The sequence below is a fragment of the Penicillium hordei genome (assembly GCF_028827395.1).
Source record: "Penicillium hordei strain IBT 12815 chromosome Unknown utg000004l_segment0_segment0, whole genome shotgun sequence".
NCBI lineage: Eukaryota > Fungi > Ascomycota > Eurotiomycetes > Eurotiales > Aspergillaceae > Penicillium > Penicillium hordei.
Window position 1 is genome coordinate 1,542,030 of NW_026623145.1, and position 22,353 is coordinate 1,564,382.

Genomic DNA, 22,353 nt, shown 5'->3' on the forward strand with positions numbered 1-22,353 from the left:
ACACTAACGTCTCAAAATTAGGGATGACCAAGATGTGATTCAAGCATCACCATAGGTGTTTTGAATCTGGAGCTGAGCCTTAAGCTTGGCAATCTCCGCGTCGCGCTCAGCGATGACCTTCTGAAGATCCTCGATGCGACGCTCAGAAGTGTACTGGCGTTCCATCTTCTTAGCACGCGACTTGCGCGCTGCCTCGGTATTGCGAGCGCGCTTAGCAGCAACAGGATCATTGGGATCGAACTCAACGGGCGACAGGTTCTTGCGCGATCGCGCGTTGACACCTGCGACGCTGGAGTGCTTGACTGCACCGGAAGCGGGAACAGGCGATGATGCCACTGAACGCTTCGCGCGAGGAGACACAGGAGACATAGGAATTGGCAGGGCCGGCTTCTTCTCTTCAGTAGGGAAGGCAGCTGCGACATCCAAGGTAGCGAGGTCAAAGGCATTTAAGTGGTCTGACGAGTGATCAAACAGGGAGGGCCATTCTTCGTGGCCGGCAATATCCATGTCGGTGAACATGGGGGAGGTGTTTTGGCTGAAATTTCCAGGCGACTCGAACGAGGGAGTGCTCAAGTCGGTGAAGGTGCCGGAGGGAGGAACAGACGCATCCATCATCAGGTCCTTTGGCGAGATAGTGCCAGAAGGACCTTCAGAGGAGAAGTCGTTCGCCAGACCAAGATCGTTGAAGAGAGGCGAAGCCATGCTAGCAGAGAAGTCGGTAGAGGGAAGACCGAAAAGATCAACCTCGTGAGCTTTGATGGGGTTAGCGATATGCTCGCTAGGATATGGTGAGATGTATGATAAATTACCTTCCATGAAGTTTGGAGTGGACATGACACGTCTATATGTTTGCGTGTTGTTTGTGTGGTTCTGTTGACCGTTGAAAAGTGGGATTGGAGGGCGGTTGGTGTTTGGAGAATTGGAAGGCACAGAAGCCGGGTTAGGACGGTTGTGCGTTAACGTGGGACGGGACCAATAAGAGGGGGACCGGGCAAGCTGTGTCACTCTGGGGTCTTGGACAGGTGAGCCAGAGAACTGCTGCTGGAGATGTCTTTGCAACTGCAGACTGAATGAGTGTCGTCGAGGGTTATTCTGCGCCAGGAATGGCTGAAGTGCAGAAGGTCTATGGGTTGTGTTCACGGGCACACGCAATCGGGGCTGCGGGTGTGGTGTTGCTGATGGATAGAGCACAAAGTCCTCGAGTGCACTGTTGTTGTTGTCGTTGTTGCTGTTGTTGTTCTGATTGGAAGCCAAGGGCTGTGATGGTGGGGGTGAGGGAAGCCATGGTTGCTGGTGGTAATCCGTGGTGAACGACGTTAAGTCGATCGGGGTAAAGTCGTTGGGAGAACTCGAGCTACGCGATGCGATGCTGAAGTTCAGAGGTCCAAAAGGAGACTCTGAAGGGGAAAGAGAGGAGATAATAGGGTTGGTTCCGGTTGAAGAAATGATGTCTGTCTCAGTTGAGATAGACTGGGTGTTGAAAGACGGGGAGCTTATTGGGCACCCATTTTGGCGATAGTGAAATTGAGTATAGTTTTGGTCTAACGGCAATATGGCGGTTTATGTGTATATATGGGTGTGTGTGAAAAGAGACGTGGTATAAAGGAGGAAGAAAAATCAGGCAAACGGGGAGGGGGAACTCAGGCACTTCTTAAGGGCTGTGTGCCCTGGTGCTGACCAATCGGGTCCCCGGAGCCGCACGGGGCTTAGTCCTGAAAGTCACGGGGTGTGAGTCACAGTGTGATCTGTGGTTATGATTGGTTACATTGAACAAGGCATCCATCCAGTCCACCGTACATCACAGTACATTCGATAATACCCGCATATTCGCTTGCATTTGCCTACATAGTCCAAGTATCTTTCAAGTACCCGTCTCCACGATCCTCTCCGGTTCTTTTCAAATTGACCAATAATCGATCAGATACCTATCCCTCGGGAATATCCAGGCATCCTACGTACATTTTTTATTTTTCTATTTTTTTATTTGACTTTTCACTTTTTACTTTTCACTTTTCACTTTTTTTCTTCGGTATTATTTTTCCTTCCTCCTTATATCCTCTCAAACCATCCATTGTTATTGTACAACATTACCAATCTTTTTGGTTCAGGACATCAATTCCATTCAGGAACCAAAACAATAATTTCAGCTACCATACCCTCGTATCTCCTCGGGGAGGTACAGCCGTTCTCCATAAGGATAAAGGAAAATGCAAAGGATCCACCTATCCTTTCCCAATTGTGTCCCCGCGGTGGGCTGTGTCAAGGGCCAATGTCCTATGAGATGCTCACGTTTCATTAGTCTTGCCGAAGGGCGTGAAATTGACTTTGGGATGTTCCTATCTCTGAAACCGAAGTAATTTGAATGCACGGAGAACAATTATATAGATATACAAACGCCATAATAAACCAGTGTTTCTTATATGTTGTATATAATGCTTGGTTTCAGAAAAGACTCACTGAGAAATTGATGTACTTGGAAAGTGCTTAACCCAACTTTTTAAGTATACTTTATCCGGAGTATACGGAGTATACGGAGTATTTTGCACGGAACACTTCGTACGGAGTAATCCAGACCCAATTTATTGATTTTTTTTTCTCTTTTAGGTGAGTGGATTTTCATAATGCCGACGTACCTTGAGGGCCGAGGCTACGCCGAAATAGGAGCCCGCTGGAGGACACCTTACATGTGTGATGGCCTTGAAAAAAATGTCATCGTTATTGCCTCGGACAACAGTTGATCTTTAAATCTAGGCTTTTGTCGATCCTCTTACAATCAATATAACATCATAATGAAGATGTTAAATGTAGGTAACCACGATATATCGTGTGAGAGGCCGGATATTCACGGGCATCGCGTGCATCGTATACATCATATATCTCTGCCTAGTCGAGTGGTAGTTTCCTCAATGAGGTTGTTAAAACGCACCCCAGACCGCCAGCGCATCGCTATGGGGTCGCTGGATCCTCAACTACGAGTATTGCTTGCATATACATATGTACCTATACGTACCGGATTTTCCCTGGCGTGTGGGGCTTTCCTATTTGATCTGCCGCCGCTTTTATGAGGGTGCTCAGGCTACGATGCCTTCCATTGAGTGTTGGCGGGTCTCGGGCCATTCGACCATTTTCATGAATGACGACTCAAGATAGTACAACATTGATGTCAGCACGGACTCAGATCTGTGATCATGCTCAGTTAAGTCACGTGCAGACTGACTGATGCTCAGTGAGTGATGCTCCCTAATTACTCAGTGATACTCAGTGTCCAATCAGTAAGCAACACTGATATACTTAGCCCGGGTTCCATGTCGGGGAGACTCGTAAAATCGCTTATATAATTTAGTCCAATCATACTACGTATAAACTATAGCTTTCTTAGCTAAAAATATACTATACTAAACTATACCTAATATCTATATATTATCGAGTACTATAATATATCTATATTTGTTACGCACTGCCAACTGGTCATAGTTACGTTAGATGGATTCAGGGTATACTTGCCTTAATACTCCTCGGGTTGTCTAACGTCAATGATCCGTTCGTAACTGAGCTATCGCTACGCTAGGCCTTACTATAGCCTAAGTCCTATTGAATAATTAAGGAACGATACTAGGTAGAGCGTCGAGTAGATCTATACCGGAGTATTAGTCTACTCGTAAGTATTGTTAAGTTATAATTAAGTAAGAGAGTTATAGTAATCTAAAATGTAAATATAAGTAATAATATATAATTAAAGACAAAGAACTAAACTAAGTATATCAGGGAGTATCCTTATATATCCTTCGTTTCCTACTCCTCGATATACTCCTAGAGTATATCTAGGAGTCACTATATATGTGATCCCACAACATATGGGTAGACCGCTGCATAGCCCATCAATGGGCCCAGACCCCCGGCCCAGCCCACATCCCATTAATAGGGGCCCATCAAAGCCCTTCAAAAGCCCATTTCTGTGCACCAATACAGTCTTAGCATACATAATGGTTAATGATTATGTTTTAGGCAGGTACCAACCTATATCTTTGTGATCCCACAACATGTGGGACACCCATATATATATACCATTACAGTTAAACTGAGTTCTAGAACTCAGTTTGGCTATGCCTTTTTGGCTTAATGAGTAAACGCTTAGAGTAGTGGCCAGCGAGGATCTCATCTTCAGTATTATTATATCATTATGAAAAGAAGTAGGAATTAAGTGGATTTTATACTGATTTTAGCATCATGCTACTAGATTTCATACAAAATTTCATACAAAATAACCCCAAAAAGATCCAATTTGACCATGAATTCGCACCTAGAAGGAATTACTAAGTATTAGCATAAAGAGATATATATTATCTACAGAGGATTGATACCACTTTCTATAGTTAAATATAGTAATACTTATTGTACCTCTACTTACTATATAAACCCTTAATAAAAATAAAAATAAGTACCTCTTATAAAAAAGTAAAGCTTTATAAGAATCAATTTTAATTCTTATTTTTCGGCCTTCTAGTATCTATTACTTGATATCTTATAAAAAAATCAAATCAATCAGTCCTATTAGTTAATTTATAAGTGATTTATATATAGCTTTATATACGGCTTAAGCGGTAATTTCAATACCCCCAAAAACAGGAAAAAAAATGCATTAATTATACAGCTACGATAAATTGGCATATTTATATTGTTTGGTTAATAATGGGGGCCTATTATAGGCCCCAATGGGCCCTATGGGCTCGGTGGATGGGCCCATAGCCGGCCGATGAGCTCGAAAGGTGGGCCCAAAGCCCAACCCATTAGTGGGTTGGGTTGGGTTGGGCTATGGGCTTTATGGGCTATGCAGAGGTCTACATGTGGGACACCTATATATATACCACTGCAGTTAAACTGAGTTCTAGAACTCAGTTTGGCTATGCCTTTTTGGCTTAATGAGGAAACGCTTGGAGTAGTGGCTAGCGAGGATCTCATATACTCCTACGTATACTTCTAGAGTCGACGCGGGAGTTACGGTTATATAGTCCGTAGTACTTAACTAAGTAGTTATTATAGTAGATATTATCTAGTATAGATAATTAGATATGTATAGAAAATCCTCTAGTAGTAGGTCTCGTTTAGGGCGGGTTATACTTTTACTGAGTATAATTATAGTTTCTCTTTTCCCTCGAGGACCTATGGTTGCCTAGGTATTAGGTACTATACGTAATCTTACTAATAGATTAATTTTCATTCCCATTAGCTCAATCTGGTGGCACAACAACTTGACTAGTTTCTGCTCTGACCATTCTCCAGCACATAGTGGATAGACATTGTACACAGAGTTAGAAACTGCACCACATGCCCAGCATAACTAAACGACACCAACGTCCAGCTTCATGTATCGGACATAGCTAGAAGCTACCCCTTATACCCAGCATAACTAAACGACACCAACGTCAAGCTTCCCGTATCGGACACAACCAGAACCCCCTCCGCCGCTGTATTCGGATAAATGAGCCCCGATAGCACAGCCACACCATCATCCACAAACACCTCCACCGAGTTCGAATCCACATATATCTGCAGCTTGACCGTGTTGCCTCCCGAAGGATTCGGTGCCGTAGCTATAGTGTCGTATGCCTTCTTCGGATCCGATGGCATGGAATCTGTCGCGGAACCGTCGTGATCCCTCACCAAAAACGCTTGGGACTGCTTGAAGTTATAACCAACGGTCGTGCTAAAAGACCCGTCGGATTTGATGCGAAAGCGGACTTCGTTGCCGTCATCACCGTCTGTCTTGGAGATCGTTGCGCGGATAACGTACGCATATTCGGTTAGGTCGCTGGGCAGAGATGCAGATTTCGGATCCGTTGTAATGGTCTGCTTACTCACGGATTTGGCAGAGCCAAAAATTCCTTCATACCCTACTATTGGGCTGCTAACCAGGGTAGGAGAATTATTGATGGTCTTGAGTTTAACCTCTCGGACCATACTGGTCTGACCAGCAAAGTTGCCGTAATAAGGTAGCGAATTTGCGTACTCCCAGTTATTCATCCAGGCAATTGCATAGCGACTGCCGTATGTATCTTCTGGGTTATCCCAGCTGACTGTGGCGTAGAAGTCAGGCCCGTCATCCATCAGTTGCGGCTTCGCGTCTGTGGCTGTGAAGTCATTGCCGTCCCATTTCCCGATCCAATACACGGTGCTTCCTTTCGCGCCTGCAGCCAGGATCCAGGTGCGCTCCTTAGACTCCCCGTCTAGGTCGATCTGATATAGGTCTGGGCACTCGAGAGGGTCCAGGTTGACACCAGTGTTAGGAGTGAACGAGGATGTATACTTCCAGGTCTTGAGATCTGGGGAGGTATAGAAACCAATCTTGGCACCCTCCGCGAGAGACATGGTCCAATTGCCTGCTTCGCCATCCCAAAAGATCTTGGGGTCTCGAAATGCGGGTTTCACGGCCGGATCTGGGTTTGGCAGTACAGGATTGCCCTTGTAAGGGGCGAAGCTGTCGCCATTGTCGGTTGAATAGAAGAGAGACTGTTGTTGCACCCCATCCGCCATCTGTGTGACAATGGCCACGACTGCATTTTTGCCAAAGCCAGCCTTGTTGTCCGTATCCACTACGGCGCTGCCAGTTTCGATATCGCCCAGGTTCACGCCGTTAGGAGGATTGGGTTTGTATTTCTCGATCGCTACACCCTTGCGGGTCCAGTTTACCATGTCGGTGCTCGTGACATGATACCATTCTGTCCCGCCTGAACCGGGATTTGAGATGTCAAAGTCGGAATTGTAAAGGTAATAGAAATGCCATTCACCCCCGAGGAAGAACGGACGTTGGGGGTCATTCATCCATTTCGTTTCGGGGGTGATGTGATAGCTAGGCCGGGCTTGGCTGGCAGCAAGTGGGGCTATACTGGCAAACAAGGCGAGTGATAGCAATGAAAAACCACGGAATGCCAGCATCTTTGCGAAGAGTGCAACGAAGCAAAGCAACGTAGTAATGATAGATGAGTGTTAAGTACAAGCGATCGCGAATGAAGGGTGTGAAGATGCAGGACTGATAGGAAAGCAAGGTATAAATACCCCTCCTCCCAAACGACTCGGAGAAATATAGCCAAATAATATCGTCATCTTTTGGTGGGGAGGGGTCCAGGGTGTGGTGGGTGTAGCATGTTCCTTCCCATCTCCCTGAGTACTTTTGCCGATGTCATTCGTTTCACTAGCCTCCATCTTCAAGTTGAATTCCATTCTAGTTTGATCCAATCAAAGGTCATTATAGGTCTCTGAAGAGGATTCTACCCCAGACGTAGACCCTGCCAAGAAAGTTAAAATAATTTTTATTACCGATATGCTTGTCTGGTTTAGTGGCCTAGCCACCTCTTCACAAGATGAGGTCGCTTAATACGGCGTAGGGGGAATTCTATGAACCTTTGAATATTAAATATCAAGGCTGGAGGAAGTGAACTAACCAATATATGGAAAACATTCTCTACAGCCTTAATTTACAATGATAAAATTTTATGTAAAGATCATTGTGGTGCTTCGGGCATATTGCTGCTTGTGGTTAAAGGTTGCAGCAAATTGTAAACCCATCACCTGCCGATCATAAGCCTACGAAGCTAACGGCAATGTTGGGCGTAAAATGCCGCAAAAACCGATGGATTCCGTTGAGCGATCTTCTGTTCGGCATCTGCCTTGCATGTATGGGGTTTCCGGGGAAAGTTCGGAAATACACCTTTTCCAAGGAAGAACAGCCAATGGTTGCATCAAAGTTTAATTGAGGTTGTTTGCCTCAGTATACCAGACGGTCTAGACTACCCTTTTCTAGAATAGGGCCTTTTGGAGAACATACCACACACCCCCGCAGTCGTTTAAGGCCCCAGTTGTAGTGAAAGAACAGATAGATCCTATTTATCCAATTCTCCTAGTGTGAAAAATAGTATTGGCTACAGTAGGGCTAGTTATAACTGAAGGTATGTGCGATACCCGCCATAATACCTACCACAAAAGCCTTTATAAGATAGACTATTGTGAGGTAGATACAGTAAGGATTTACTGCTGTAGGAAAAACAATTCTTGGATATTCCGACCCGATATAGCTATTTTTATATCTGAGCTAGTCGCTTCTAGTCCTTAGACATTAGATATTCACTAGACTCCCCCAATCTCTATCGGGATAATGTCTTTAGAACAAAAGTTTAATTGGTTAAATGACACTATTATATTATTCTTTTGCCGGCAAATAATAGTTTTCTGTCTTTTACTACTCAGAGATTATTCTTCTAGATAGTAGATATCTAACAAGGTGATAGTAATTCTAAATATACTCTAATAGCAGTCTTGGAGTCTACGATTTCTTCGGAGAACTCTAATCTTTGTCTACCAGAAAATATGATAGATATAGGGTTAGAAGATAGTCACCAGGGCCACTACTCTAGAAAAGATCCTCTCATCAGCAACTGCGTCAGCATCCCGCTGCACTTAATTATCCTGCCCATAAGAGTATTTCGACCACTCAAAAGCTGAGGTTTTATAAATAATATTACTTGGTAACTCTCTGTAGGGTCAACATTCCGAATACGAATATCGGTGTAACTATAGCCAATCAGAGATATATGACACTTCCGCGTTAACCTTCAGACTAAGTCCTCGATGGAGCTGTAGCCCATGGTCCACAAAAAATATAATTTGAAACACAGTAACATGGAGGGTTTATAGTATGGAGGCGGGTGATAGCATGCTGGGGTGTGAATCCTTGTGGTTATTCTAGCTTCGTCCTAGTTTCGCCCTGCCATTGGCCTCGGAGTAATATGAACGAGCGGCATTTTGGCCTGCTTATTTCTTCTTCCTCCGCCCTCATTTGTCTCCTCGAATGTGAGGTTGTCATTGCCACTCCTATCGAACTCTCGTGCAATCTTCCAGAACTAGTGCATCGACCAGTATAGCTCCTCCATTTTGACCTAAACCCAACTCCAGCATGGGAACTTGCGAGAAGCCACGGGATTTCATGCTTCGGAGAGCAGGGGTCCGGAGACGCGTCCTCCTTTTGTTCATCATAGAGGTGCCCGGGATCCAGTAGTGGCTCCCTGGTCGGCTCCAAACCCCTGTCAGGACGCCGATTTTGCTCTCGATTTGGAAAAGTCACGCTATCCGCGATGACTTTAGAGGCCGGGGTATCCACTCCTACCTACTATTTGAGCTGAGCAGTAGCGAAACTTAAAGAATCACTGGCAGTTATAGACTCCTTATATTCCCTGTCGCACTATCCATCGAGCACGAAGCTTGTCCAGCGCAATCCTAAAGTCGTCAAGGATAATAGTGTCACAGAGGCACTTAAACATAGAGCACAGCTAGAAAACACTCTTTAGTTAGTCAGTGTGCTTGTAGTGTTGTCTAAATGTTGCCTATCGGCGAGCTTACCTTCCAACAGGGGTTGATGCCCAGGGGCATAGCAGCCGAAAGAGCTCCAGTCACGCTGAGGACGTCGGCAACGATAAAGACAATCGAGAGGCACATTGATCCCAGCATCAGACCGAAACGTGGACATTCGTGCACCAGCCTAGTTATTCCAAAGTTATAGTGTTTTTTGACCACCCAAAAGAGATTACAGGTCGTGTAAATCCGCCAGGGATCGCTAGATACAACATTTGTTAGTCGACGGTAAAGGTCAACAAAGCCATTGGGTAGAGGGCGCTCTACCGAAACATTGCCTCCCAAGGCCTAATCTTTTCATACACAGTGAGATTGATATTGTTGAAGTAGTCGAAGTTGGCGTAGATCTCGGTCGCCCAGTATGGCTGCGCCAGGACAATGGTACCGATATAGAAGAGTGACAGCTCGCGGCTCATAAACGGTCTATTTTTCATCCATGCAATCACATTGTGTAAAGACCAGGAGAAAATCAATCCGATCGCGGTGGAGGCTAGATAAAGGTTCTATGGGCTGTCGCTAGAATCAACTATTGGGGCCTAGCGAATTTAGGAGCGGGTCATGGAGTATGCTGTGAGCTGCCCAAGAGGAAAGTTACTATACCTCTAAAAGAATCAACTTATTATCTCTATCTTTTAGATAGACGAGTAGTTATGAAGCAGTAGAATAGTAGCGGTGATATGCTCTCTAGGTTAGACCTCTGCATAGCCCATCAATGGGCCCAGACCCCCGGCCCAAAGCCCAACCCACAGCCTATTAATGGGGGCCCATTAAAGCCTATCAAAAGCCCATTTCTATGCACAAATATAGTCTTGGCATACATAAAGTAGATGATTAATGACTATATTTTACGTAGGTACCAACCTATATCTTTAGTATTATTATATTATCATAGTAAGAGGTAGGAATTAAGTGGATTTTATACAAAATAACCCTAAAAAGATCCAATTTGACCATGAATTCGTACCTAGAAGGAATTACTAAGTATTAGTATAAAGAGATATATATTAACTATCTATATACTATTAAATCCCTATTCTCTAGTCTAATTAATAAAGCTAGAGATAGAGAAGTATATATTATTTAAATATAATAAGTAGTATAGAAGATTATATAAGAATAGGCCTTTTAAAGAAAAATAATATTAATATATACTAGCTACTATTTCTTAATCTAGTATCTAAAGGATAGATTCTAAAAGATAAAAGGGCTAAAATTATCATGTCATGCACTATATATATCGGAGCCTAGTCTATCTGAGCGTAACGCTCAGATATAGTGGTCTTTTTAGCCTAGTTTGTAACTCGCCAGTCCAGGGGCAGGTTGTAACATTCTCTTCCTTTCCTAACGCAACATGACATTTTCCAGTGCACTACAATATTCACAGTAGTCCTACCAGATCTGTCTATCAAGCATATCTCTAAAATGATGCTGCACCGTGTGGAAGAAATTATGGAGAGGCTAGGGGTGGGGTACATCTTACTACTAGATCTCATAGTATGAATTCGCCAACAACCTTTTAACTATACTGAAGATATTTTGTTCTTTACTCATTTGAATTCGGCTGGATAATAATGCTCGGAAAAGCTCACAAGATAAATAAATCCGCACTAGACTAGTGAGAGGCCAGTTTATTGTGACAGCTTTTGGTTAATTGGCTTTCGGTCCTCTACCATAATCTTCGTTCACTTATCGGTACTCCGTAGCGGTCTAAGCCTTCTCCCACTTTCCATTCCTCTTCACCCAGAAGCCATTGGCAATAGAATCGGGGCATGGGTCTCTCTTAGTCATCTTGCCCATTTGTTGCGTTCTCTTGATTATGCCGCAATTGTTGCAACCGTTGAGCTCAATGACACTGCCAGGGGAATCGATTCTACACCCGCATCTATGCTCGACCGTCTCAATGAGTCGCTGACACATGTTTCTGGAATTTGCCCGTGTCAGCTACAGCGAGTATGTCTAGCACCAGTACTCACACGATGCCTGGAGATAGTATTAAATGCAGGACCAGTTATAGAAGACTGGGAGGTTGTGCCTTTTTCTTGTCTCTTGGGGGTTTGGTGCTGGGAAAGAAATCCTAAGGGTTGAACAGGGTTATTTATACTCGGGGTCTTTCACTTCGCCTAAGCGGAGCCCAGATCCCATATGTGTCTGGAATTTCTCTAACTATATTGGGCCAGAGCTTCTCAACCCTATGCCCGCAGCAGCTACGTCGTTCGAAGAGCAGATCCAACTGCGGCTCCTTGCGCAGTCATATCTTTTCTGACGTGGCCGAAAGATACATATTACACCATGCACGTGAGACTACATGGTCCTTAACTTGAGCCATATATTGGCCCACAGTGCGAACAAATTACAATAGCCTGTTCCTTCCTTAGGTACGATATTTCAAAATCCAACGCTTATATAGTACGGACGAATATGATATCCCTATCTGACCGCTCCTTCCATGCCACCAGCCCATACTTCACAACTGTTTCTGCTTAACCGACCGCCATTCAATCAAAAGACTCCCCACCATCGTCATACAAGCCAACGCAACAGAAACGTACCAAGTACGAGTCAAGCTCCGGTCGATACCACCCAAGACCTCATCCCAACGCTGCATAGGAACCCCATTCTTGATATCGCCCAGTCCGTGCTCTTCAATAAACTTAGGAGTTAAGCCTGGCACAACATCTGCTAAACTCGAGGACAACTGATTCGTGAATAGAACCTGCGCAATAGCGATAAAAACCGCCGGACCCATACTCTGTCCGAACAAGATGACCCCAATCCCAAGGTTAACATCTGCGACGCTTAGCGTTGTCTGAACAGCTGCTTGGGGCGCTTGGAAGCCGATGCCACCGCCGAAGCCAACGAATCCGGAACAGAGTATTATCTTGGTTAGGGATGTGTGCATATCGTATGTTGTCATTAATCCTGCGGCAATTGGCATGCACACAGAGGCGAAGATCATAAAGGGGGCATAGTAGCCGAACGTGGTGGTACCGAGGCCTTGGAGAAAGAGTCCGAGCATCATTCCGACGAGGATGGGGATCATTAGGTACCCGCTCTCGCTTGGAGTCTGGCATGATATAGCATTGTCAGTGTTTTTTTTTTTTTTAGTTACGAATTGGCCACGAAGTCTTACCCGGGATCGAACAACTTGATAGTATGTTGGTAAGTACCACTCCAAGACGTTCGTCATCGAATTAGTGCACGTCGTGAAGATGAAGCCCGCAATAACACTCCGGCTTTTGATAATTCGGAAAGGGAGTGCTGCTGAGTCTCCGCGTCTGTATTGATTGAAGACAAAAGCAGCGAGTAACACACCAAATACAACGAACAATGCAATCACTTTCCCATCTGACCAGGGATACTTTGTTCCCGCCCAAGACAGCGCGACGAAGAGTGCTGTTAAGGATGGGATGAACAAGCAGTTGCTGACAAGGTCCAGCTCTCTGATTTTCTGAGATAGTGTCATGTCGTCCTCTTGACGGGTTCTGGGGTCCGAGAAGAGGAAAAACATAGCCAACAGCGATAACCCGCCAATAGGAAGATTGATCCTACCCAGAAGTCAGTATCCAGCTACAAACCCTGATCATATCTGTGACTAGAACAACATACCAAAAACACCATCTCCACCCCAGAGACTGCGTCAATGCACCACCTACCATAGGTGCCGCAATGATAGCAAGCGATTCCACACACGCCATCAAACCCGCAAACACAGGTCGCTTGTTGAGCGGTAGAATGTGCACAATAACTGCAAAACACCCAGCCAGTTCACCCGAGAACCCCAGACCCGTCACTGCTCGCCCTACAATGAACATAATCGAGGAAGCAGCCGTAGCACAGAGTAAAGAGCCGACGAGGAATATAACAATGCTTATTAAGAAGATGGTCTTGATTGAGAAGAGCTTATACAGCTTCGCGAAGCCGAATTGGAACGCACAGGTGCAGAGTCGAAATGCGGATGAGTACCATCCCACGTCGGCGACAGTGTGGAAGTGGTTAGTGATGCTCGGTACGGCTGTAGCGACAATGTTGGCGTCTAGGCCTCCGAGGATCAGAACAACGCATAGTGCAATGATAGTGAACCAAAATTTGGTGCCTGTTGGATAGGTGGCCGCTATGTCTGTAGTAGATTCGATGTTGAGGGGCTCAATTGTTCGTGCCGAGGATACTGTAGGTAGTGGTTGGTTTGGTTGTTGCTGTTGCTGTAGTTGGAGGTCGGACGAGACGGTGGACGCTTCGGGCTCGACCGAAAGGACCTTTATCGTAGTTGTAGCTGTAGTCGCCATGGTACATGACTTTCGAGGATAGATACATGGGAAGAAAGAGAACAGAGGGAGTTCCCATTATCATACTCCGTAACCATGGACCTACTCCGAGCATGTGCTCTGCTGCCAACTTTGTAAGCAGTAGGGATTAGGTAGGACCTCGGCGCCCCCCGAAGGGATTCTGACGTGCACACCCTACACTCAACTATTATCGAGCGAAAACTACGTATAAGATACAGAACATATATTTAAAACAAAAACTGAGAGATTCTATTAAGTATTACCTATCGCAAGGTGTGCCACCTCCACGGGCGGAATATAAACCAGCCGTTCGGGACAATAACGGTAGACAACATTACGGGTCAATTTGGGTTGCAGGAAGAAACAAGTCAAAAGACCAGATCCAAAGCTCAAGCAACAAACAAAAAGAGCACCCATCCTCCCCACAGGGTATCAAACACAAAATCAAGAAACCAAAAAATCGGCAGAGTGGTATCAATCTAGTCGGGCGACACACCACGTAACACATAGTCGCGTTACGACTAGAGTTACAGTCGCGGGACGCAGGTCGTAAAGGAACGAACCGCAGTCCAAAGGACTGTCGGCGTGGTTGGCGCCGAGGTATTATTTTAGAGAAATAGAGATCGAAGGGAAAAAAAAGCGACAGCGGGTATCTCATTGTCGCCATCTCAGTTCGGGCCCCAAAATAAGGTGGGCCATACTGAAAAAAGCGACAGTGGCGAGGGAAAAACAAAACAATTGGAGCGATGTGGTATCAAAATTGCACCTTCAGGATTTAATTAGACCGTCAGGGATATCGCGGGCGGGCGATGGATAGGACATGTCCCACCACCGTTCGAACTCCACGAGAGGTCTCCCAGTCGCACTTCATGCGGCAGCCTGAACGGGGGTGGCGACGGCAACGTTGACGTTCTTGGGCTCCTCGGGGGTCTCGACAGCCTTGGGGGCCTCTACGACAGCGGGGGCCTCCTCAGTGGCAGTCTCCTTGGCGGGAACGGCGGGGGCCTCCTCAGCGGCGTCGGCCTTGGCCTCAGTCTCAGCGGCAGCAACCTCCTCCTTGTCGAGCTTGACAGCCTTGCTGGGCTTGCGGAAAAGACCGCCGAGCTTCTTGGCCTTGGTCTCCTTGGCCTCACCGTCGGTGACTTCGTTGTCAGAGTCAGCCTTCTTCTCCTTCTTCATGCCAAGGTTGCCGAAGAAGGAAGTGCGGCGCTTCTCCTTGGGGCTAGAGACGGCCTCAGCGGCGGGAGTCTCGGCAGCAGGGGTCTCAACAGCCTCAGCGGGGGCAGTCACAGCCTCGGTTTCGGTGGGCTTGGCAGCGGCCTCCTCGACAGGGTTCTCGAGCTGAGGAGCGGTGCTGGCGACGGGGGTCTCCTCGGCGGCAGGGGCGGTGGCCTCCTTCTCGGACTTCTCCTGGGAGGGGCTGGCGACCTTCTGGAAGAAGTTACCGAAGATGGAAGCACGCTTGGCCTTCTTCTCAGCCTTCTTCTCGTCCTTAGCCTCCTCCTTGGGGACTTCAGTAGTCTCAGCGGGGGTCTCAGCAGCGGGCTCGGCAACCTCAACAGGGGCGGGAGCAGCAGCCTCAGTGGTCTCAGCAGCGACGGGGGCAGGAGCTTCAACCGAGGGCTCAGCAGCAGGCTCAGTGGCCTTCGTCTCCTCAGCAGCCGGGGTCTCCTCCTTCTTCTCCTCGGCGTCCTTCTTGCCCAGGAGGGAACCGAAGATGCTGGTGCGCTTGCGAGACTGAGAACGGCTCTTGGCGGCAGCCTTCTCCTCCTTCTTTTCCTCCTTGGGTTCCTCCTGGGCGGCCTCAGCAGCGACGGCGGGGGTCTCCTCCTTCTTCTCCTCGGGCTTCTTGGCGGCGGCAACGACAACGGCAGGCTTAGTCAGCTTCTCGAGCTCAGCTTTGTAACCCTCGCCAGAGATGATGGTCTCCTTCTCGGCCTTAGCTTCGGTGGCCTGAGCCTCAATGGCGACAACCCAGCTGTCACGCTCAGCGGCGCTGGAGGCCTGGAAGGTGTGCTTCTGGCCACCAACCTTGAAGAGGAACTCGCTGGTACCCTCCTTGGTCACGTCAGAGACATCGGCCTATGGAACATGTTAGTGTTGTCACATCGCAGCAGTCGCCAAAGCACTTACGAGGTTGAAAATGCCAGCTGGGGTGGCCTTGTCCTCAGCGCGCTTGGTGAAGAAAAGCAGACCCTTGCCGGTCTGGCTGGCCCAGGCGGCGATGGGGTTGGCAACGGCGGCCTTCTCGTTCTGGTGGAAGACAGATAGCTGCTTGCTCTCAACGGCCTCCTCGTTGAAGTAGAAGAAGCGCTTGGCGAAACGGAAACCCCTGAAACAAAACAAAAAAAAAGAACATGTTAGTCTTCGTGTCGCATTTGTAATCTCAGTCGCAACTTACTTGACCAAACCAGGGGCCTTGTAGCCCAAAACGCCCTCAGTAGCGGGCTTCACTTCCTCCTTCACAGGCTCGGCGGCCTCGGCGCTCTCAACAGCGGGAGTGGCAGTGGGCTCGGCGGCCTCAGTGGTCTCCTTGGGAGCTTCAACCGCAGCCTCGGTGGCAGGGGTCTCAACAGCAGTCTCAACGGCAGGGACGACCGCGGGGGTCTCCTCAACAGTCTTCTGGACTTCGGACATGATTAAATAATAGACGGAGTATTAAAGAAGCAGAGCTTCGTAAGTGGAAAAAGGCGTGTTGGGTATAGGGTATCTCAAAGGAAAAGCAAAAGAAATTAGAGCACAAGAGCTCGGGGTATCACGAAGTAAGTTATTTTGCTTTGTGAGAGGAAGAAGAGAGGAGAGGAGAGGAAAAGGGAAAAAAAAAGAGTCAGAGGGTTGTTGATGGCGTCCGCCCAAAAAAGGAAAGGACCTGCAGGGAGCCCAGAGCTCAGTGGACCCACACGATTAGCTAATAGACTTCAGGGGTTAATGGTATTTTCTTTTTTTCTTTTTTTTCCTTTTTCTTTTTTAATTTTCTTTTTTTTTAATTTAATTTTATTTTATCCTATTTTTCTACTATTTTTTTTATATATCATTGTTACCTTTACTCGTTTTTTTGAACTATTCTCCCTTTTCTTTTGCAATATCTCCAATTTACTATGTACATACACGTAAGCTGGAATATGGTTTACGACCAACTCTATAGCCGGTGGAACATATCCCAGTCTATACCTGAGGTCCACGGGATACTTCGTAAGATACGAAGTTCCTTGTCTAGCATGGCGCTAGACCTGATCTAACTCAATTTAGTTCCTGGACATCAAGGAAATAGGAGAAGGAAAACTCTGCAAACCTTGGCTTTCAACTGTATGAAACTATCACACCATGGCCACCCAAGCTATGATCGGCCATGCAGCTTGAGTCAACGGTCCCGTTTTGTCTCTCCTAATTAATCCGTGCATTCGGCTCCTCTTACCGATTTGATATTATGTCTTGTAACACTTCCTTTTGTTTCATGTGCATTCTATTCTATACAAAAAAAAAAACAATAAATCGTCATGGCGGGGTTATCTCGGATAGCATCAGGTCATAAGACTATAAAAAAAAAGTACCTCCTAGACCCGTAGGGAGGTTCTATGATTGTTCGGTGGGCCCGCCACACCGTTGGCGCCCATTCCATCATCGCTTTCAACTATCCAGTTACACAGTTCAAGGGGGGGGCGTTGCCGTCAGAATTACCGAAATGATCTATTCATTATCAAATCAACTGAGCGTTTCAATGATTCTTTCGTATTACTCCGCATAGTCGACAACTCGATCCGAGCTTGCAAGGCTCCCCATCCCTCGGAAAGGCCATATCGGGACGAGAATATCCCTTTGGAGGGGCATCCCTGTACTCCATACCCCTCCTTCCACAAGGCAGCCCGTCATTTTGCTTCCTTCGTGATGATCAGCCCAGTACATACGAACTTTGTCGCATTCATTCGCATGGCTTGGGTAGGGTATTGGCTACCAGGGCTATGCACTCATCTTTAGGTTCTGCAAAATGGTTGGCCATCACGGCTTTCTGGTACAATCTTTACTCTGACCCCATGACCCGAGATCAACTCTATGATGGAGTGGCGTGGAAACACTCGTAGACAACCAACCAGCAGTGACACAACCCCTCCTTCTTGGCTCCGGCTTTGATGTACATCCCTATCGGCGTATCAACTATCTTTACCACGCTGCGGGTAGAATCCCATGATAGTTTTGTCTAGCCAATCCCAGCACATTTACGGAGTGTTGCCTCTTTACGTGATAAGCGCATCATTCCATGCGAGGATCGTCTCATCATAATTCCAATCCACAGAGTTCGAAGTATACTACATTGTATAGCACAAAAGAACATATTTAAAACTAGAAACCAGATCCACAGGTTTGAAAAATAATGCCCTTAATTAAGCCCCTTTTCTTTTCGCCCTTTACAACATACCCCCGTACGCTACCCTTTTTTTTTTTCTAGATTCATCTGTGACGATATGTACTCCGTAAAATCAAGAAAGTACGCGGTCCCACTTATGCATTTAGTTTCGAGTCTTAGCGAATAGGGGGCTAGGCAGCCCTACAAACTCTGCCCAGGTGAATCAAAGCGCTTTTAATTGGCATCATTTCCACGGTTCATCTACGAGACAGTGTAGCCCAACCTTAGACCATTAGAACAGAGAGTACCTTGGTACACAGTTATTTTTTACCAGCTAAACAATACATATGTAGATACTAATGGCATGATTTTATATCCCTAGAAGATAAGTGATATGATTCTAATCTACAACCGCCATCAGAACAACCGCCGTGAGGGTCCCAACACTGGGTGCCAGAATGTGGCCATCGAAGCATTTTCAGTAATGATAGCCACACGTCTCATGGCCCCCTTTTACACCCGTTAAGACCCTGCAAACCCATTTACCCTGCCGTTTTCACCCTTTTTTTGCGGTCGCAAGTCCCGAGTCTGATCCCTACTCCTGCTGCGTCCTATTAATGGTTGGAATTCACTGGTCATGGACGATCATAGCATTGTTCAAGTCGGGCTTGTCGATCCTGCCTCCTCTCTTGTCGGCGTATGGACTAAATTTTGACACCATGCAAGTGCCATGCGTAGCGGAGCCTGGGCGCTTAGGGACTCTTTCCCGCTTTTTCGGGATGCATATTGCTCCATCTGACTACTCTGTACAATGTACGGAGTAGTTGTGATTAGTTGTGATTGTCCCAGGGACATACATTGTACCGTACATGATGCAGATACCTACTCCGTATCCGTTTTGTTTTTAGTAAGGAAAAAAAAAGCAAAATTAAAATATAGTGGCACAGCAGCAGGACTACAGCCAGGTCCACATAGGTACTTCACTATCGAGAAAGATAGAACATATCTCCCGAGCGCATTACGGAGTAAATTAATCTTAATACTCCGCGCCAAGCACCAACTTGACCTGCGGTGTACACAGGGGACGGATTTCCCGTCCATCTAAGCTCTCCGATGCCCCCCGATGACTCTAGCGTCCACTAGATCAACTTAACCATGGCACACTTTGATGAGGATGGACATTTGCTTAATATTATGTATTAAATGTGGGGTTTCTCACCCAATTCAATCTTGTAGAACATGCTGAACAAAGGTATACTTCCGGCGGACAGTATCTGAATAAAATTGCGATCCGAACGTCTTTCGGGTTTTTGTGTAGTACGGGAGGTGAGAGGTGAGAGAGCCACAATACAAAGTTGTGGAATAGGGGAGGATCCACACAAGCTTGGGTATGGAGTCTGGCTTGTTTTTGAGCCGTCAAGTCTCGAACGAGGTTTCAATTATTGATTCATGTCTGTGGTCTGTGTGCTGGTTCGGGATTTCACTGGCGCCAGTATCTACTTAGATCCTAGTGCACATATGCATGGTACCTGTGTTCTGCACGTTACACAATATACCTACAACATACGATGTACATACTCCGTAGGGCCATTCCCTTAGCCTGACAGGTCAGAAAAATCCACAAAGGGCCCTGGGGAGGGCGGTGGATGAGTCATATCACATGCGGTTGGGTGTTGATGTAATCACGTGCTCTCGCGTATTGACCAAGCAGAAGTCGCCACCGATTTCTGGAATTTGCCACCGCCTTGAAAATTTTGCATAAATACCCCCAGCCTGTCCGGCTCTTCGTCCTCTTTTCTTTTCTTCTTCATACTTACCTTGTTTGGGTGGATGCGATCATAAAGGCAGCTCACCACAGATTGGTCCCTGCATTGCACAGCGCGGCGGAACAGTCTGTTCAATGGCTTTCGTGGTCATTGACAGGCGTATTCTTTGGCACTCTCCATTCGTGGAACTCTTTTCATCAAGTTTTGAGCCAGTGGCTCGAGGTTGGAGATGAGATGTGGCCTGTACTGTAGATCGTAGTTCGCTAAACTCTGGTAGCCACTATTGCCTCGTAATCGTAATTCTTTTTCCTTGAAAAGCAGTCCTATGCATGCCAGGCTCCACACGTACGATTGCTATGCGGAGTCCACCGCCACGTCCCCTTACCAAGCCTCAAGTGACTGTCAGCTGTCGTGATGAGTAAATGATAGCTCAATTCACTTCGTCTTCGTTCTACAGTCCTTCAGTGTCCAATGTTCCCTGCTCCCAATCCTGAACTGCTAGACTCTCACTTCCCGGCCCCGTTTTGTTGACATGACGTCTGACTCGATCGCTTCGCCACACATGTGGCGACGAGGCAGCAGGCCAACTCTTGCCGGCATAAAACCCAGCCGTGACATCCTACTGAAGCCAAACTCATAACAGCTTGAACCTAATTCTTTCAAACCCACTACCGCAATCGCGACCAAGAGTCTCAATCCCAACCAAGATGCCCGTCCCCAGTGCCGACCTCTTTGACAAGCAACAAAACGAAGCCAACTGCACACAACCTCCCAGCTCTGCTACACACACTTCCCCCGAACTCGTCAACAACAACAGCTATTTCGGGACCGCGCCTGGTAGCTCAGCTAGTGCGTCACAGAATGCTGATAGTGGTCGCGCTCTGACCAAGGAGGAGGCCGACCGCCTGTACGAGGAGCGGATGGAGGAGGAATACGCGAAGAGAGATGGCGGTGCCTAGGTCGGAGCTGATTCGAGCTGATATACCGTGAACATATCTGCTCCTGTGTGCTCCTCGACTCCAGTCGATAAGTGCTCGTGTCTACAAACGATGATGGTGGTGTTGGACTTTCCTTTTCCTTCCTACAACTATATATTATGAGTAAATTATCAACCAATTTTATTTTGAATTCCCAAGCTTCCGAATTGATGAGGCGACGCTGTACGTTGGAGCTTCAAATGAGCTAAGAGAGGCGTTATCTTCGTGGTGGTCGAACGCGTCTGTTGATCTATATTTCTATCGAGTTCTATTAAAATCACAGGTATTCCTTGTCCTTTTTCTGTCGCACCCTTCTTACTATGAATTACATAGATCGCAAGTATGAGAGCATCAACATATATTGTAATCCTGGTCCGGGCCAGAGTGTATTAGACCCCGCAATGACTCACGCAGAATATTCCAATGTTCATTGTACTCGCTGCTTACTTGGATACGAAATCACGCTAATGGCCAGAGATATGACATGATTGCATAGCAATCTTCAGTAGTAACCTCGTCGTGGATCTTGAACTCAGATAGTGTGAACGAAAGGAATTGCAGATATATATAATTGTCATTCCGTTATATAACACGATCCTCAGTTCCAAACACATCACATATTCTGTCAAAATGACCTTCTACCCCAATCAAGCTACATCCGTGATTATTCCGGCTGACTTGGAACCTATCCATACAACTCGCCTGTATCTACGACCGCTGACGGTGGCCGATGCCGCAGCCATCTTTGAGATCCGACGACGACAAGACGTGGCGGACTGGCTGTAAGATCCCCAAACTACCACGATATCCCGGTTTAGACACCGATCTCTGACTATTTGTAGCTGGCCCAAAGTCCCCCACAAAGACATATCCGAGTCCGTGGCCATCATTACTAAGAAGACATTCACAACACCGGATGCATCAGGTGCCGTTGGACGGAAATTTTTTTTCGCCATTATCCGCTCCGAGGATTCAACACAGAGGGTTATTGGAGCAATAGGAATCAATGCTCTCAGCCCAGCCCCGTCAGTGGGGTACAATATACATCCCGACTTCTGGGGCAAGGGCTATGCCACTGAGGCAGTTGCTAGCATTATAGATGCGTGGTGGAAGCTTGATAGAATGGTTCTCGACGGGATTGTATTGGAATTGAAAAAGGAGAAGTTGTTTGCGGCGTGTAATAGAGCTAATATTGGCAGTGTGAGGGTGCTACAGAAGACCGGGTTTAGTATCTACCACGAGCAGTCGATCGAGGGTGATATGGTTGAACATTTTGAGTTGGAGAAACCCACAAAATAGGATGGCAGACGAAGTATCGACTCACTTGATATTCTGACGTTCGAGGATTTGGGGGTAAAATTGTTCGTTTGATCCCAATCTATCTTGCTGTGCCTACGTACATCCAATCTAAAAGCCTGAGCATTCACACTGTGCAACCCCACCCCCCCTTTGACGTATACAATCCACGAAAGAGAGCTTCTTTCTTCATCCCTCGTCAACACCCCAGTCCTTATGCTCATCCGCATATCTGCATTAACACTTGCCTATCAGTGTTGGATCCTCAACGCAATCTTGTGAGCCAA

General features: G+C 46.7%; 8 protein-coding genes across 8 annotated transcripts; 2 read left to right on the plus strand and 6 right to left on the minus strand.

Annotated features, from left to right (window-relative positions):
* Positions 1-39: 39 nt before the first annotated feature.
* cpcA (amino acid starvation-responsive transcription factor GCN4) lies at positions 40-1,508 on the minus strand (the record flags this gene model as incomplete). Its single annotated transcript, XM_056898917.1, has 2 exons — positions 40-1,451; positions 1,505-1,508. The coding sequence occupies 2 exons, from the start codon at positions 1,506-1,508 to the stop codon at positions 40-42; spliced, it is 1,416 nt and encodes a 471-aa protein (XP_056750993.1).
* Positions 1,509-5,385: 3,877 nt separating this feature from the next.
* On the minus strand, positions 5,386-6,933 carry N7537_007863 (glycoside hydrolase family 32 protein; the record flags this gene model as incomplete). Its single annotated transcript, XM_056898918.1, has 1 exon — positions 5,386-6,933. One exon carries the CDS (start codon positions 6,931-6,933, stop codon positions 5,386-5,388), a length of 1,548 nt encoding a protein of 515 aa, XP_056750994.1.
* A 2,282-nt stretch (positions 6,934-9,215) lies between these two features.
* N7537_007864 (uncharacterized protein) lies at positions 9,216-9,892 on the minus strand (the record flags this gene model as incomplete). Its single annotated transcript, XM_056898919.1, has 3 exons — positions 9,670-9,892; positions 9,391-9,604; positions 9,216-9,320 (listed from the first exon to the last, which is right to left on the minus strand). The coding sequence occupies exons 1-3, from the start codon at positions 9,834-9,836 to the stop codon at positions 9,216-9,218; spliced, it is 486 nt and encodes a 161-aa protein (XP_056750995.1). The 5' UTR covers positions 9,837-9,892.
* Positions 9,893-11,109: 1,217 nt separating this feature from the next.
* On the minus strand, positions 11,110-11,319 carry N7537_007865 (uncharacterized protein; the record flags this gene model as incomplete). The annotated part of the gene is made up of 1 exon (XM_056898920.1): positions 11,110-11,319. One exon carries the CDS (start codon positions 11,317-11,319, stop codon positions 11,110-11,112), a length of 210 nt encoding a protein of 69 aa, XP_056750996.1.
* A 547-nt stretch (positions 11,320-11,866) lies between these two features.
* Positions 11,867-13,685, minus strand: N7537_007866 (MDR family MFS transporter; the record flags this gene model as incomplete). The annotated part of the gene is made up of 3 exons (XM_056898921.1): positions 11,867-12,466; positions 12,533-12,947; positions 13,009-13,685. The coding sequence occupies 3 exons, from the start codon at positions 13,683-13,685 to the stop codon at positions 11,867-11,869; spliced, it is 1,692 nt and encodes a 563-aa protein (XP_056750997.1).
* Positions 13,686-14,552: 867 nt separating this feature from the next.
* Positions 14,553-16,322, minus strand: N7537_007867 (uncharacterized protein; the record flags this gene model as incomplete). Its single annotated transcript, XM_056898922.1, has 3 exons — positions 14,553-15,767; positions 15,819-16,017; positions 16,087-16,322. 3 exons carry the CDS (start codon positions 16,320-16,322, stop codon positions 14,553-14,555), a joined length of 1,650 nt encoding a protein of 549 aa, XP_056750998.1.
* A 4,178-nt stretch (positions 16,323-20,500) lies between these two features.
* Positions 20,501-20,752, plus strand: N7537_007868 (uncharacterized protein; the record flags this gene model as incomplete). The annotated part of the gene is made up of 1 exon (XM_056898923.1): positions 20,501-20,752. One exon carries the CDS (start codon positions 20,501-20,503, stop codon positions 20,750-20,752), a length of 252 nt encoding a protein of 83 aa, XP_056750999.1.
* Positions 20,753-21,400: 648 nt separating this feature from the next.
* N7537_007869 (GNAT family N-acetyltransferase) lies at positions 21,401-22,069 on the plus strand (the record flags this gene model as incomplete). Its single annotated transcript, XM_056898924.1, has 2 exons — positions 21,401-21,552; positions 21,613-22,069. 2 exons carry the CDS (start codon positions 21,401-21,403, stop codon positions 22,067-22,069), a joined length of 609 nt encoding a protein of 202 aa, XP_056751000.1.
* Between the last annotated feature and the right edge of the window lie 284 nt (positions 22,070-22,353).